Source organism: Uloborus diversus, chromosome 10 (assembly GCF_026930045.1).
Source record: "Uloborus diversus isolate 005 chromosome 10, Udiv.v.3.1, whole genome shotgun sequence".
Lineage (NCBI taxonomy): Eukaryota > Metazoa > Arthropoda > Arachnida > Araneae > Uloboridae > Uloborus > Uloborus diversus.
Window position 1 is genome coordinate 113,756,703 of NC_072740.1, and position 15,440 is coordinate 113,772,142.

General features: G+C 30.9%; 1 protein-coding gene across 1 annotated transcript in view; it reads left to right on the forward strand.

Annotated features, from left to right (window-relative positions):
* The first annotated feature begins 1,885 nt into the window (after positions 1-1,885).
* The window catches only part of LOC129231585 (receptor expression-enhancing protein 1-like), a 57,555-nt gene continuing 44,000 nt past the window's right edge, over positions 1,886-15,440 (forward strand). The window contains exon 1 of the mRNA XM_054865942.1: positions 1,886-1,987. Coding sequence (XP_054721917.1) covers positions 1,956-1,987 — 32 coding nt within the window. The 5' untranslated portion in view covers positions 1,886-1,955. The remainder of the gene's footprint in view (positions 1,988-15,440) is intronic.

The following is a 15,440-nucleotide window of genomic DNA, read 5'->3' on the forward strand; positions in this document are numbered from 1 at the left end:
AAAATAATAGTGCTTCAACGTTATAGTTATATAATTAACACAGTAACTAATATGAGTTAGTAAAAGTGATTGGTTGCCTTAAAATGGGGTTACTTGAACCCAGCGTTCAAACAGCCCCAAACCACATTTCATCAATAAATTATGTTAAGTAAGGTTTGTAATCTTTTAAAATAAAGAGGTTAGTTCCTATTTATACCCGTTTTTTTGCAGATCTGGGGATAAAAAGGGTTCGAAAGTAAAAGAGAACTCCTTGAAGTAGGAAATATTGCGGATGATTATACCGTAAAAACGATTCAGAAACGTTCCTGGAAAACAATGAGCAGCTGATGTGCCCAATTTCTGCCGGTAAAATACCTTACAAAAACCAGGAATGTTTTCCGCTAAAATTCAGTAACCTTCATGAAATTGTCCCAGAAGCTTCCTGAAAAGTTCAGAAATCATCCTGTTATAAGCCAGTTGTGTCTCTGTAAAACTTTAGAGCAGCGGTTCCCAACCGGGGGTTCACGAGAGGTTTTCAGGAGGTTCGCGAAAAAAATATTGTATTGGCGAAGTTTTAAAACTCCTGCTTTTGATGAAGTCTCATTTTCAGTTTTGGTCTCCTTATCTTAAGAAAGATATTAATGTATTGAAAAGGATTCAAAGGCGGGCTACAAGGCTAATAAATGGACTTTCTCATTTAGAGTATGATTCCAGGCTTAGAAGGCTAAAAATGTAGTCTTGAGCAAAGAAGAGACCGAGGGGTCAGTTGTTTAAATTTATTAAAATGAAAGATGTTACGGGGCTGAAGTTTAGCACTGAAAACAGGAAGGGGTGATTGTTTTAAGCTATTTAAATCTCAGGCTAACATGGATATTAGGAAAAATTATTATTTTAGCAGGGTAGTGGAACCTTGGAACAGCTTACCGAAAGAGGTGGTAATGAGCAAGGGAGTAGATAGTTTTAAGAGGACCAGTGATCTTCACTGGGGATTGTAAATTGACTAGGACCAGTCTTGCTGGGCCCAGAGCCTGTTGCTGGTCGTCACTTCTGTACTTGTATTTATATTTGTATTTCTCTTTTTAACTGCCGCTAAAAACCCTATGGATTTTACTTGTGGTTTTTTTTTCGGGAGGACGGGTCGGAGGGCCGGCGGACCAGTCCGCCCCGGCTCGTAGGGGTTTTCCTCCCTTAAAACAAATTATGAAAACCGATCTTTTTTTCCTAAGGGTATGTTTAATAATTTTTTCATTTATTTTTCGGCATAAAGCAGAATGTAGGACTCACTCCTGAGCACCATGTTCGCAAAAATTTTCTCGTTGTAAAAATATATACATATATATATATATTGGAAGATGGAAGCTTCGTATTTTGCATAGTCAGAGTTGCATCGCAGATCTTCAGTAAAGAACTTTTCTGCATTATTTAACTTAAAGCCCAGTTCGCAGATATAATTATGATTAAAAATGAACTTAAATATGCTTATAAGTAGTATTAATACATATAATTTATATTTATAGGGGGGTAGCAACAAAGTAGTGCAAAATCTCCCTTCAACGTGTAGAAAAAAGCAATTTTGTGACTCGAAATTTAAATTTTGACCTCTTCGGATTTTTTAAAAATTCTCCACTCAAAGCTAAAACGTGGGGACAAATTCCTAAAATGGGGACATTTGGTGGCCTTCGGGTAAATTTACGAAATTTAGCTGCTTCCTCCATGATTCTCTATTACGTACTTCCTTTTACTTTGCAGACTAGCAACTTCTGACCAATGGGAGAAGTGTTTAGGAATGTGTTGTCCAGTAAAATTCTGTTATGTTCTTTAATCGCTGTTAAACAAAAGCACCGTACGTTTTTAACATCTGTTCGACGAACTTGTTAAAAAAAATGTTTGGAGAAGAGATGGTTTGATGTTATCTTTATTATTATAAAATAAAAGTTTTTTATGCTGTTCTTTCTGTACAGTGACATTCTGTGAAAATGATATCAATTCTTCTTTCAAGACTTGTTCTGTAAGTTTTTAGCTATGTTGTTCTTTAAATAAATAGAGCATAATATTGCGCTTCCCTTTTTCGAAAGTTTGTTGCTGTCTATTTATTTATTTTGTTGATACATGTATTTAAAATTACGCGCTGGGATAAAAAAAAAAAAAAAAAAAAAAACTAGTTGAAAATGCTAAGTTTTTAATCTTCATTATTATTGATGAAAACAATGCATTGATTTTACTTTATCTGAGTCGTAAATTTTGCAAATCAGTTATTATTATTATTTTCAGTTATTTTGACTATCGCATTTACTTGTGTAGAAGGTATTGCATTATCAATTAAAGAAATTTAAAGGTACTTTTAGATTATTGTTATAAAATCTGTGACATAATATCTTTATAGAAATAATGTTTTTTTAAGCATATCGTCGCATTAGAGCTACAGTAAACAATGAAACCCAGGAATAACAGTAAGATATCCTACTGGTGCTCTAGGGCGATGATATATTTGTAAAAAATATTAGGGGAGATTAGGGATGGATGGGACACTGGGATGGATGGGACTCCTTCAATTATTCTTAAAATAAACATTGTTATCGATTTCTGACTCTTCCACTAAATGGAGCAACCATAAAACCATGTTTGTTGCTATAAATCATTTTAAATGCAGAGTTCTATGAATGTATACCACAAAAAAGCTATTTTACAACACCAAAAGTAAATAACTACTTTGTTTTCAAGGTAAGTTTTCAATCTTATTTATTGATGTTAACATAATTCTTTTTGCTGTTTTATACACCTAATAATACAGCTTTTATAAAGTAATAGTTAAGTTAAACCTAAAAGTAGCATGCTTCTAGTAACAAGATATTTTACTGAAATGTTGTGTAAAGGGAGGGATGGGACAGTATGGTTTAGGGAGGGATGGGACATCCTTCCCTTTTAATATCTGCAGCTAAATAATTATACTGATTGTCCAAATTTTTTAATATTTTATTTTTGGCATACTATCTTGTTTTGGAATTGAATTGCAGAATAAAAAGGCCATTGAAATTATCAACTTGATATATAAGAATTGTATCAACTTCTATGATTTTTTTCGAAACTAATTTCTTTACATTGAAAGTTTACAGTAGTATGACGAAGTTTTCCTTACTCCTGTAATATTTATCAATGTAATTATTACTTTTATGTACTATATAATATACTTTCAATCAATTGGTTAGCTGTACTTCTTTGTAAGAAGTATAACAGTGGTTTCATTACAGGTTGTTTTCTCATGAAGCACATTATGCGAAGAAAAAACATATTGTTTACAAAAATGTAGTATATTTTTGTAAAACGAAAAATTTTATATTGGAAAATAACATCCAGTTACTCAAATATAAACCATAAAATAAGTACCTTTTTAATGACTAGTGTTAAAGTTTCAGAATAATTTCATTTTGTTTTTCTGATTAGACATTTTAAAACATTAATAAATAAAAATAATTGATGAATGTATTTTATGAACTGAATCGGGCCCTGATAATAAAACTCTAAGAATTTCAATTATGTTGGAAGAGTTGAAAGCAAGGATAATGATGAGACCTTTCAAGTACTCTTTATGAGGAAAAATGAAAAAGGAAACTTTATCTTTCCACAAACAACAGATAGTTCTGTGATTGATAAAATAGACATAATTGCCAAGTTGCTCCCACCAAATATGGTTGGTGGAACTAGTCGAGCACAAAAATTTTTCATTTGATGCTGATTTATTAAAGTATAATGTTAGATAAAATAGATGTTCCCAATGTTCAATAAACCTTACATAAATAAATGACATACTGTCTTTGTCATTTTTCATAATATTTTTGAAAACTATGTATATGTATTTTAACTTCCAAAAATGTCCCATCCCTCCCTTACATGAGGGAGGGATGGGACATTTTTACTGCTATTGTAATTGTCTTCAGAAATGACCATTTTAATAATTACCATGAAATTTATATTTTTTAAATATATTAAAATGTTTCAATTTGTTATTCTGAAACTTTCAGTGTTATACCAGTAGAAAATAATTTATAAGAAATATTTTTGTGAGAAGTGTCCCATCCATCCCTAATCTCCCCTAAATTGTTTAACTAAGAACTTTTGAGAATTTGAAGAGCTCATAATTCTCTTGCATTATTTATTTAAAAAATAGGATATTATGTGTCAATTGTTCAATAATATGCATTTATATTTTTTAGAGGGTTTTTATGGTATGGAACTCGAGAATTGAAAGTTTTCGGTATTGTGACTGATATCTATCTTTTTGAAAAAGTGTGAAACGAAGTGAGATGGAACAAGATAAAAGTTAAAAAGTAACGAATAATCCGAATGAGTTAAAATATAGAGAAAACTCCGCAAATGAGCATTTTATTTGAAATGCATGATTATACAGTAAAGAACCTCTCTATTCCTCATCTAAAAAATAATAAATTGTTCTTGATTAAAGTGAGACAATTACTTACAATTGTATTTCTTAAGCAGGCACCATAGTTCTTCAGTGTGTTGAGTGATATTTTTTTTATTTTGGTACACTTTTTGTAGAAAATTAGTGTTAAGGTTTTAAGTATGATGTTCTATTCAATTCTATTATTTACTTGAAAGTTAAATTTGGGATGCCCCTTTTCTAGTTTGAAAATTTCTGTCTTGAGAATTTTTGCAACTTTCACCCCGATGCAAGGGTGCCCATATGGGGGGGTAAGTGGGGGCTCAAGACCCACACCTAAGAAATGAGAACTTCTTTGCTTTTAATGCTTTTTTCTGTGCAAAAATGTATAAAAATTTCTTTTAATGAATAAGTTATTAAAAATGTCAAATTTTAATATCTCTAATCTGTACTGAAATCGGTTTCCATGGGGAAAATATTCTGCTAAACCATGGGCAAAATTTTTGAGCTGCTCCCCCCCCCCCCTTAAAATTTTGCATATATGGGCGCCCTTGCCCCGATAGATAACTGGAACTGCTTTGAATTATTTTGACTCTTTTCCGAAGTAAAAAGCTACATCTCCATGGTATTTGGCTCTGATATTGCGCTGAATTTATTTTTAGTTGAAGATTACTATGCCAGTTTTTCATCAGTTTTATAGCTATCACATTTTATATTTATCATTTACTATTTACATTTTGTGATGAGTCATATATTGTAATCAGTAACTGCAATACGGGAGAAAACAAAGCAAATACCAACTTTCAATATTTGTTGAAACATGATACAGGAATACCAGTGTTGAAATTTTTTTCTCCGCAGTTAAAAATACACAATTCACAGGTCCCACACAGTTCAGACGGCCAATCTTGGTTTGGGGAAGGGGGAAGAAGAAGCAGTAATAAAATATCAGTGTAGCAAATCCCCTAAGAGCATTGAAGCACCCTCTCAAATGTTATGGATTAGCCTCCAAAATGAAACCCTGTCAAAAGGAATCTAAAACACCCACTCACACACATGAACCATTCCTACCTCTTCCTCATAGGCTTCCCTGCTAACAAGTTTAGTTGAGTAAGTTTTAAAAGAATTAATATAAAGCAACAGTGCAATTAAAAGCTCTAACAAATTATTCATAGAACAAATGCATTTGTGACTATACAGTAAACTCCTGATTATCTGTGGAGTAGGGTGGCACAATTCTGAAGATAAGTGAATTTGTGGATAATTTTCAAAATAGGTAAAAATGATCTAGTGTATGTAATTGCTTAAGAAGATCAAAAACACTCATGCATTTAAACTAGCATAGCCGAAATAATTACAGCGTGTATAAAAATTAATATAAAAGCTAAAAACTGATTGCTCATTACTGCAAATGAATTATATACTAGAGCAAATGGTACAGATCAGGGCTCGAAAATTAGTGCCCAACATGCCCGGAGCTTGTAAAAATTCTGATTGGGCATGATTTTTTTAACCTTCACATGCCCACCTGGGCATGTAATTTTTTAAACAAATATTTCTTTATAAAACTTTATTATTTCATATTTTATTGAAAAATTACTGCTTCCTTACCGAAGCTCAAAATTTATTTCGAGCGGTACTGCTAAAACCATACTTGGACAATCATATTGCATAATTGCTGTCTCCAGTTTGTTGGAAGCGATCTTCCCCTTTATATAATTTAAATTTTATAAATTTTTAATGACTGCATATTATATTATTTAAACTATTAAAATAGTTCTTGGTTCAGATACAAAGCTGTAAAATTAATATTTTGTCTGATTAATTCTATATGGCAAATTCAAATGTTTTTATTAATGTCCAAAAAAGAAAACTGGGCATGTAAAATTTTATTTGGACATGTATTTTTTAGACAAACATGCCTGGCAGAGCATGTAAAATTTTAAAGATTTTGCTAGCCCTGGTACAGATTAACTGAAAGAGATCAAGCTAGGTTATGCCAAAAATGAATAGAGGAGAGGAGAGGAATTTTTTTGAATCAGACTCGACTTTGTGGTCACTCATTTACCCACATGAGTAATGAAAATCTAAAAATCAGTTATGTAGTACATATCTAAAGCAATAAGTAGAGTAGATATAATAAGCAGGTTTCAACTTCTCATGTTTCGATGACCACAGAAATTTTGATATCATTGAAAGCGAGTAAAAAGAAATAGAAATGTCTAAAAAGTTTTTGCACTGATTAAGTAAAAATATGTGCATTTATTCAGTTGATCATCACCGGAAAAAAAAAGAATTAAAATTAAGATTCGAAAGGCTGTAGATAATCGGCCCCCTGGATAAGTGGTTGTCGGATATTCAGGAGTTTACTGTACTTGAAATTCCATTTTTTTGAAATTGCAAAACAGCTAGAAATACTGGTATACTGAAATCATGGGTGAATCCAGGGAGGGGGTGAAAGGCCATGGCCCCCTACCAGAAAATTTCAGGTATAGTTAAATCCTCTTTTTTAGGGCAAAAATGCAAAAAATTTCCCTTATAATGCATACAAGTCTAACAATAAGGAAAACAATGAGAGGAAAGCCATGGCCACACTGAGAAAGTTTCAAAAGTAGTTAAAAACCTTTTTTAGAGCTAAGTATAAAAAAATCCTTATTATTCCTCGAAGTTCCCCTCGCCAGGGAGCCATAAAACCACACTGAGGAAGTTTCAAGTATAGTTTTTCAAACCCTCTTTTCTAGCTTAAGTTGGAAAAAAAAATCACTGTAATTCACTTTAAGTCTAACAAGAATGGAAACAATGCTAGAGGGAGGGTATGGCCACCCCCACAAAAATATCAAGTGTATACCAAATATTTGGGCTCATTTAGCATAATGGGCTCATCTTGTTAGATGTGGTTACTTCTCCCATGCAGGAAAGAAAATGGATATGTGTTAGTAAATGTCCGATAAAATGTTATCCATTTAATGCTTGGGTCATTCCACGTCAAATCAACCACAAAAATGGGATTTTAACACCCACCGTCTCGGAATTTGATAAAACTTGGTATACTTCATCCCTTTATGGTTACAAGCAACCCCCTAATTTTTTTTCTTTCAATATCAATTCGTTTTGATTTTATATCCTTTTGAAATCTGGCGATTTTGCATTTTTTTATCATTTTTGAGACACTCAAACTGAGAAGATGTTGTTTATTAAAAAAATTGTTTCTTGGTAACTAATGCTATAATCTTTTTGAAAATTTTTGCACACAAAGTAAAGACTTTGAACATGTTGATACAAAATATCTTAATAGTTTTAGTTTACATGAGAAATTTTTAAAAAATTACGAAAGTGAAAATTTTAAATTTTTTTTTGTCAAAAAAAGGTGCTGACATAATTCTGAATTTCAACAAGAGGGTCAGCTTTAAAAATCATAATTTTTTTAAAAAATGATCATGAATATGTGTTCTAACTTATCCAATGAAAAACATTAGGGGACTTTGAGGGATTCTGCCCCCCTCCCCCATTCTGAAAAAAAAAGCAGGAAACATCATACAGACAATCTCTTCCATATTCTTAAAAACAGAATTGTCAGCAATTACGACAAAAAATCGAATATACAGTGTGTAGAACATTGAACTCAAATGTAAAAAAAATCTAAGCTTCTTTTTCATTTGAAATAACTTAAAATATGGGGTAGTTCTACCTCAAATCTACCGTAAAAATGGGATTTTAACACGTACCATCTCAGATTTTGATGAAACTTGGTATATTTCCTTATTTTGTGGTAAAAAGCAGCCCCTTAGTTTTTTTTCTTTCAATCTCAATGTATTTTGATATTATAGACTTATCAAATTTTTTGATTTTGCATTTCTTGTCATTTTTAAGACATTCAAACTGAACTGTTGTTTAATAGGAAAAAATTGTTTCTTGGCAACTAATAAATTTACCTTTTTGTAAATTTTCATAAAAAATGCTTAGATTTTGAATATTTTTATTAAAAATATTATAATAATCTTGGTTTATACTAAGAATTTAAAAAAAAATTGGAAAAAGAAAAATTTTGATTTTTTTTTTTTTTTGGTGAAAAAAGCCTTTGTCAAATTTTTAACATCAGGGTCAGTTTTAAAAATCATTTTAACAATGAAAAATGATCATGAGTATGCGTCCTAACTTCCCCTATGAAAAAAGTTATGGGTCTTTTTGGGATTCTGCCCTCCCACCCCTTCAGAAAAAACGAAAGCATCATAGAGAAAAGCTCTTCTATGTCTTTGAAAACAGAGTTCCCAACAATTAATTAAAAAAAAATTAAATATAAAGTGTGTTTAATATTGAAGTCAGACATATAAATTTAATATTCAAGCTTTTTTTTAAATTTGAAATAATTAAAAATTGTTTAAAATATAGACATTCTGAAAATAAGATATCATGAAATTTAAAAGCTACAGACAACAATATCTGCATACAGATTACTGCATTTTAGTTAAGACAAAGGAAAACAAAAATTAAGTCTTAATACCAATTCATAATCATGCAGTTTCTAGCACTTTCAGGATCCCCCCCCCCCCTCCCACCGCCACCCTTATGTTTGAGAAAAATTGCTATAGTGGAACTGTTTTTCATTTTAGTGTTACTGATGTACAGCAACAAATTCATCCTTTTCCTTTCTTGAAATTACAGTTGACACCCCTTAAAATTTAATAGTCTGATTGCTTACTAATAATACGTTCGAAATAAAGTAAATTACCTTCCCCCCTCCCTTCATAGCAAATGAGGAAATAAATTGCATCGCTCATATTCAATGGGTTTTTATATATTTTTTAATGTGAATAAGAAACCAAATTAGTATTTGCAAGGGAAAAAAAACAATATTTGTCCGGATCCCCCCCCCTCCCCCAACATAACTTGCATCTTTTCCTCAACTGCTTTTGGGGGTGTACACTAGTGCAATGCAATTAAGTGCAATAAATAGAATAGAGAAAAGAAATTGGTATAAAATGTGCTAATTCAAACTACAACGGAACCTCCATAACTCGACAAACCAAGGAAACATGAAAAAATTTCGACTTAAGTGGATGTCAACTTACTGGGGTTCCAAAATTTTAATTCCTAAAGAGTTTCTGTGAGAAAAAGTTTTAATATGAAAAAATGTTGGTAGCAAAAATTGAACTAGAATAGCAATTGGGTGCAGACTGATAGGGGGTTCTCGCAAATGTGTGTCAAGTTGGATAGATTTTCAGCCATTGAATTTGCACTGGGCCAACCCTAAGAAAAATAAATGTCCAGTTACAGGGGTTATCAGTGTGTCCAGTTACTGAAGTTTCACTGTATTTAAACAGGAATATTTAGAGTAGAATGTTTATAAATCATTTGTATAAAATAAAAAGTGGCTTTAAACAACATACCGCCCTTCAGGGGCGAATACAGAAAAATCTTTTGGAGAAGGCACGGGAAATTGAACTTTTCTGGGGTAATCTGTTTGATGAGCGGAAAACAAATCCATGTTTCAGTTTGATATTAGATTAATGAAACAAGTAAAAAGCTCTGCGAACTAGAAGTGTCTAGCTTCGAATTTGTCTTTTAATCCGTTCTTTGCCCAGTTGGTTAGAGAAATCATTACTGGACAGATATCAAATTTTTACTTGTATTTGGCCTAGATCTGATTACACATAACACAACAATTAGAATGACATACAGTGGCTCCCAAAAGTGTTCGTACACTTTGAAATTTTTTAGTAAAACCAAAATAACGAGAAACTGAATTCGAATATGAAGTCCAATATTTTATTTATATCATTCCTATGTCATTCTAAATAAAACCCTGTAGTTTTTAAAAAATATTGACGGATCTTCTTTTTGAAATGAGTCAAAAAACGAAAAGCAGAGAAATAATACGCCAAAAAAGTCATCGTACACTCAAACATTTTCGAATGTATTCGTGATTAAAACTATCATATGTCGTTTTTTTTTTTGTTATTTTTGCATTGTGTTGACCCTTAAAAGTCATTTGACTTGAATTTTTTGTTTATTTATTCCTTATTATTGTGCTTATTACTTCAAAATGGCTGGTATTCGTAAAAAACCACAAACACCATTCGAAATTTGAATTTTTTAATCACAGTAGCGCTAAATTGGTTTGAAATGTCTCTAAATTAGTTATTTTATTCCATTCTATAGTAAAGTGCTTGATAAAATGCTATAAAGAAAAGAATCGGACCGAAAATAAGGTAAGAAAAGGTCAACCAGCAAAATTAACAAAGCGTGATCGGAGATTTACAGTTAAAAAATTTATGAAAAATGCACATTTGAGTGCTGTAAAAGTTTCTGCAGAGTTAAATGAAAATTTTTACATGTTTTACGAATGTAAAACACAATTTACGAATACCAGCCATTACTTCAAAATGGCTGGTATTCGTAAAAAAACCACAAACACCATTCGAAATTTGAATTTTTTAATCACAGTAGCGCTAAATTGGTTTGAAATGTCTCTAAATTAGTTATTTTATTCCATTCTATAGTAAAGTGCTTGATAAAATGCTATAAAGAAAAGAATCGGACCGAAAATAAGGTAAGAAAAGGTCAACCAGCAAAATTGACAAAGCGTGATCGGAGATTTACAGTTAAAAAATTTATGAAAAATACACATTTGAGTGCTGTAAAAGTTTCTGCAGAGTTAAATGAAAATTTTTACATTTAATTTTCCCCTAAAATTGTTCGCCAAGTTCTCTGATTAGCTGGATTAAAGGGGACCTCTTCCCGCAGAAATTTGCTTGGCCGTGCGAAAAACAGAAAGCTTACGCTTTTCGTCGCAAAATCAATGATAAATACGCTCAAAACGATTGGGAATTACGTCGTACTTTCATATAAAAATAAATTCAACATTTTTGGTGAAATTGTTGTATAATTGCAAGTAGAAGAAAAAATTAGGAACTTAATCTTATGAACTTAGTTGGACCAGTTAATCAGGACGGTGAAGGAGTTCTTGTGTGAGGGTGCATATCAGCATTAGGACTTGGTAGTTTAGAATTTTTTGATGAAATAATGAATTAAATTGTTCGTTTAAATGTTTTAAAAACCAATTTTAAACTCTTAGCCAAAAATTTGGTTATCGGAAATTACATTGTTTTTTATCAAGATAACGATAAGAAGCACACGGTTTTCAACGTTTGCCTCTAGTGCCTCAAAAATTGTCCTAAAGTTAAGAAAATACCCCTTCAATCTCCAGATTTGAACTTAATGTAACATATTTAGAGATATCTGTAGGCTAGATTACGAAAATACGTTTTTGAAACGAAAATAGAGCTAGAAACAGTAAGACTCGAAGTGTGGTTGAACACTTACTCAGAAATTATGCAAAAAAAAAAGACATAAAAAAGAATGAAATTTATTCCCAGGCGGTTAAAAGGTGTTGTTGATACTGCATGATATTCTACTAATTAATAACTTTATCAAAAGTTAGATTATTCAATAATATATAGACATTTTATAAAGTGTACAAAGACTTTTGTGAGATAAAATTTCCGGCAGTTTTTGGTTTTCGATTTTTAAAAAAATAAGTTTTAATGTTTTTAAAAAACTTTTCATGTAGTTTTGTTAAAAATTGATCATTAATCTTATAATTAAATACCTATTCCGAAATATTAATTCTAACCAATGGATTGGGGCCTATTTCGTTGAAAGTCGTAGGTGTACGAAGACTTTTGGGAGCCACTGTACGTTTTTTCTAATCTTCTTAGTAGGAAAACAGACGTAATTTAGAAGGAATTTAAGAACTATGAGCTGGTATTTATAGGATTTGTAATACTTTGTATTAATTGCTTAGCTATAAACTAGAATTAGATGATTTTTTTTTTAATTTCTATGTTGTCTTAATGCATACTAAACAATAATTTTTAGTATACATAAATTGTTGTAGGAAAATTTCGAATTTCGCGATAACCTGTTTTTATTGTTTATTATTAATTTATTTAATTAACTACTTTCAATTCAAAAAAATCTTGAGCATTAAAATGTTTAAATTTGGGTTCAAACACCAATGTATGTCATTATTCAAATTTTCTTTGATGCTATTAGTAATTAGCTAAGATTGTAAGATTGAGATCGATTTTTTTTCTTTTATCAAAATAAGGGGGGCAAGGGGGCAGAATCCCTCAAAGTCCCCTAAAGATTTTCATTTTATATGTTAGCACACATGTTACTGATCATTTAAAAAAATATATAAATTATTTTAATTTAGACCCTCATGCCAAAAAATTAAAATTTTAAAAATCATTTTTTTATTGAAAATTCTTTAAAATTTTTAGTTTGTTATTTTTTTTTAATTGCTGAATATAAATTTAGATTTTTGATATATTTTTTTCTAAAATGCTTGAAGTCTTAATGTATAATGTGAAAATTTTCAAAAACTTTTTATCTTTAGTTGTTGGGAAATAATTTTTTTTGCAAACAGCTGCAGTTCATTCTGAGAGAACTGTGAATGACAACTAACGCAAAATCTCAAAACTTTGAAGGGTCATAAAATAAAAACTATTTTTAATAGAGAAGAAATACTTTAGGAGGTTACTTAACACTATGAACCATAGAAGTATACAAAGTTTCATTGAAATCTGAGATGGTGGGTGTTGGGGTGTGGTTGAACTGACATGGAATGACCCGCGGGTCATTCCACGTCAAATCAACCACAAAAATGGGATTTTAACACCCACCGTCTCGGAATTTGATAAAACTTGGTATACTTCATCCCTTTATGGTTACAAGCAACCCCCTAATTTTTTTTCTTTCAATATCAATTCGTTTTGATTTTATATCCTTTTGAAATCTGGCGATTTTGCATTTTTTTATCATTTTTGAGACACTCAAACTGAGAAGATGTTGTTTATTAAAAAAATTGTTTCTTGGTAACTAATGCTATAATCTTTTTGAAAATTTTTGCACACAAAGTAAAGACTTTGAACATGTTGATACAAAATATCTTAATAGTTTTAGTTTACATGAGAAATTTTTAAAAAATTACGAAAGTGAAAATTTTAAATTTTTTTTTGTCAAAAAAAGGTGCTGACATAATTCTGAATTTCAACAAGAGGGTCAGCTTTAAAAATCATAATTTTTTTAAAAAATGATCATGAATATGTGTTCTAACTTATCCAATGAAAAACATTAGGGGACTTTGAGGGATTCTGCCCCCCTCCCCCATTCTGAAAAAAAAAGCAGGAAACATCATACAGACAATCTCTTCCATATTCTTAAAAACAGAATTGTCAGCAATTACGACAAAAAATCGAATATACAGTGTGTAGAACATTGAACTCAAATGTAAAAAAAATCTAAGCTTCTTTTTCATTTGAAATAACTTAAAATATGGGGTAGTTCTACCTCAAATCTACCGTAAAAATGGGATTTTAACACGTACCATCTCAGATTTTGATGAAACTTGGTATATTTCCTTATTTTGTGGTAAAAAGCAGCCCCTTAGTTTTTTTTCTTTCAATCTCAATGTATTTTGATATTATAGACTTATCAAATTTTTTGATTTTGCATTTCTTGTCATTTTTAAGACATTCAAACTGAACTGTTGTTTAATAGGAAAAAATTGTTTCTTGGCAACTAATAAATTTACCTTTTTGTAAATTTTCATAAAAAATGCTTAGATTTTGAATATTTTTATTAAAAATATTATAATAATCTTGGTTTATACTAAGAATTTAAAAAAAAATTGGAAAAAGAAAAATTTTGATTTTTTTTTTTTTTTTGGTGAAAAAAGCCTTTGTCAAATTTTTAACATCAGGGTCAGTTTTAAAAATCATTTTAACAATGAAAAATGATCATGAGTATGCGTCCTAACTTCCCCTATGAAAAAAGTTATGGGTCTTTTTGGGATTCTGCCCTCCCACCCCTTCAGAAAAAACGAAAGCATCATAGAGAAAAGCTCTTCTATGTCTTTGAAAACAGAGTTCCCAACAATTAATTAAAAAAAAATTAAATATAAAGTGTGTTTAATATTGAAGTCAGACATATAAATTTAATATTCAAGCTTTTTTTTAAATTTGAAATAATTAAAAATTGTTTAAAATATAGACATTCTGAAAATAAGATATCATGAAATTTAAAAGCTACAGACAACAATATCTGCATACAGATTACTGCATTTTAGTTAAGACAAAGGAAAACAAAAATTAAGTCTTAATACCAATTCATAATCATGCAGTTTCTAGCACTTTCAGGATCCCCCCCCCCTCCCACCGCCACCCTTATGTTTGAGAAAAATTGCTATAGTGGAACTGTTTTTCATTTTAGTGTTACTGATGTACAGCAACAAATTCATCCTTTTCCTTTCTTGAAATTACAGTTGACACCCCTTAAAATTTAATAGTCTGATTGCTTACTAATAATACGTTCGAAATAAAGTAAATTACCTTCCCCCCTCCCTTCATAGCAAATGAGGAAATAAATTGCATCGCTCATATTCAATGGGTTTTTATATATTTTTTAATGTGAATAAGAAACCAAATTAGTATTTGCAAGGGAAAAAAAACAATATTTGTCCGGATCCCCCCCCCTCCCCCAACATAACTTGCATCTTTTCCTCAACTGCTTTTGGGGGTGTACACTAGTGCAATGCAATTAAGTGCAATAAATAGAATAGAGAAAAGAAATTGGTATAAAATGTGCTAATTCAAACTACAACGGAACCTCCATAACTCGACAAACCAAGGAAACATGAAAAAATTTCGACTTAAGTGGATGTCAACTTACTGGGGTTCCAAAATTTTAATTCCTAAAGAGTTTCTGTGAGAAAAAGTTTTAATATGAAAAAATGTTGGTAGCAAAAATTGAACTAGAATAGCAATTGGGTGCAGACTGATAGGGGGTTCTCGCAAATGTGTGTCAAGTTGGATAGATTTTCAGCCATTGAATTTGCACTGGGCCAACCCTAAGAAAAATAAATGTCCAGTTACAGGGGTTATCAGTGTGTCCAGTTACTGAAGTTTCACTGTATTTAAACAGGAATATTTAGAGTAGAATGTTTATAAATCATTTGTATAAAATAAAAAGTGGCTTTAAACAACATACCGCCCTTCAGGGG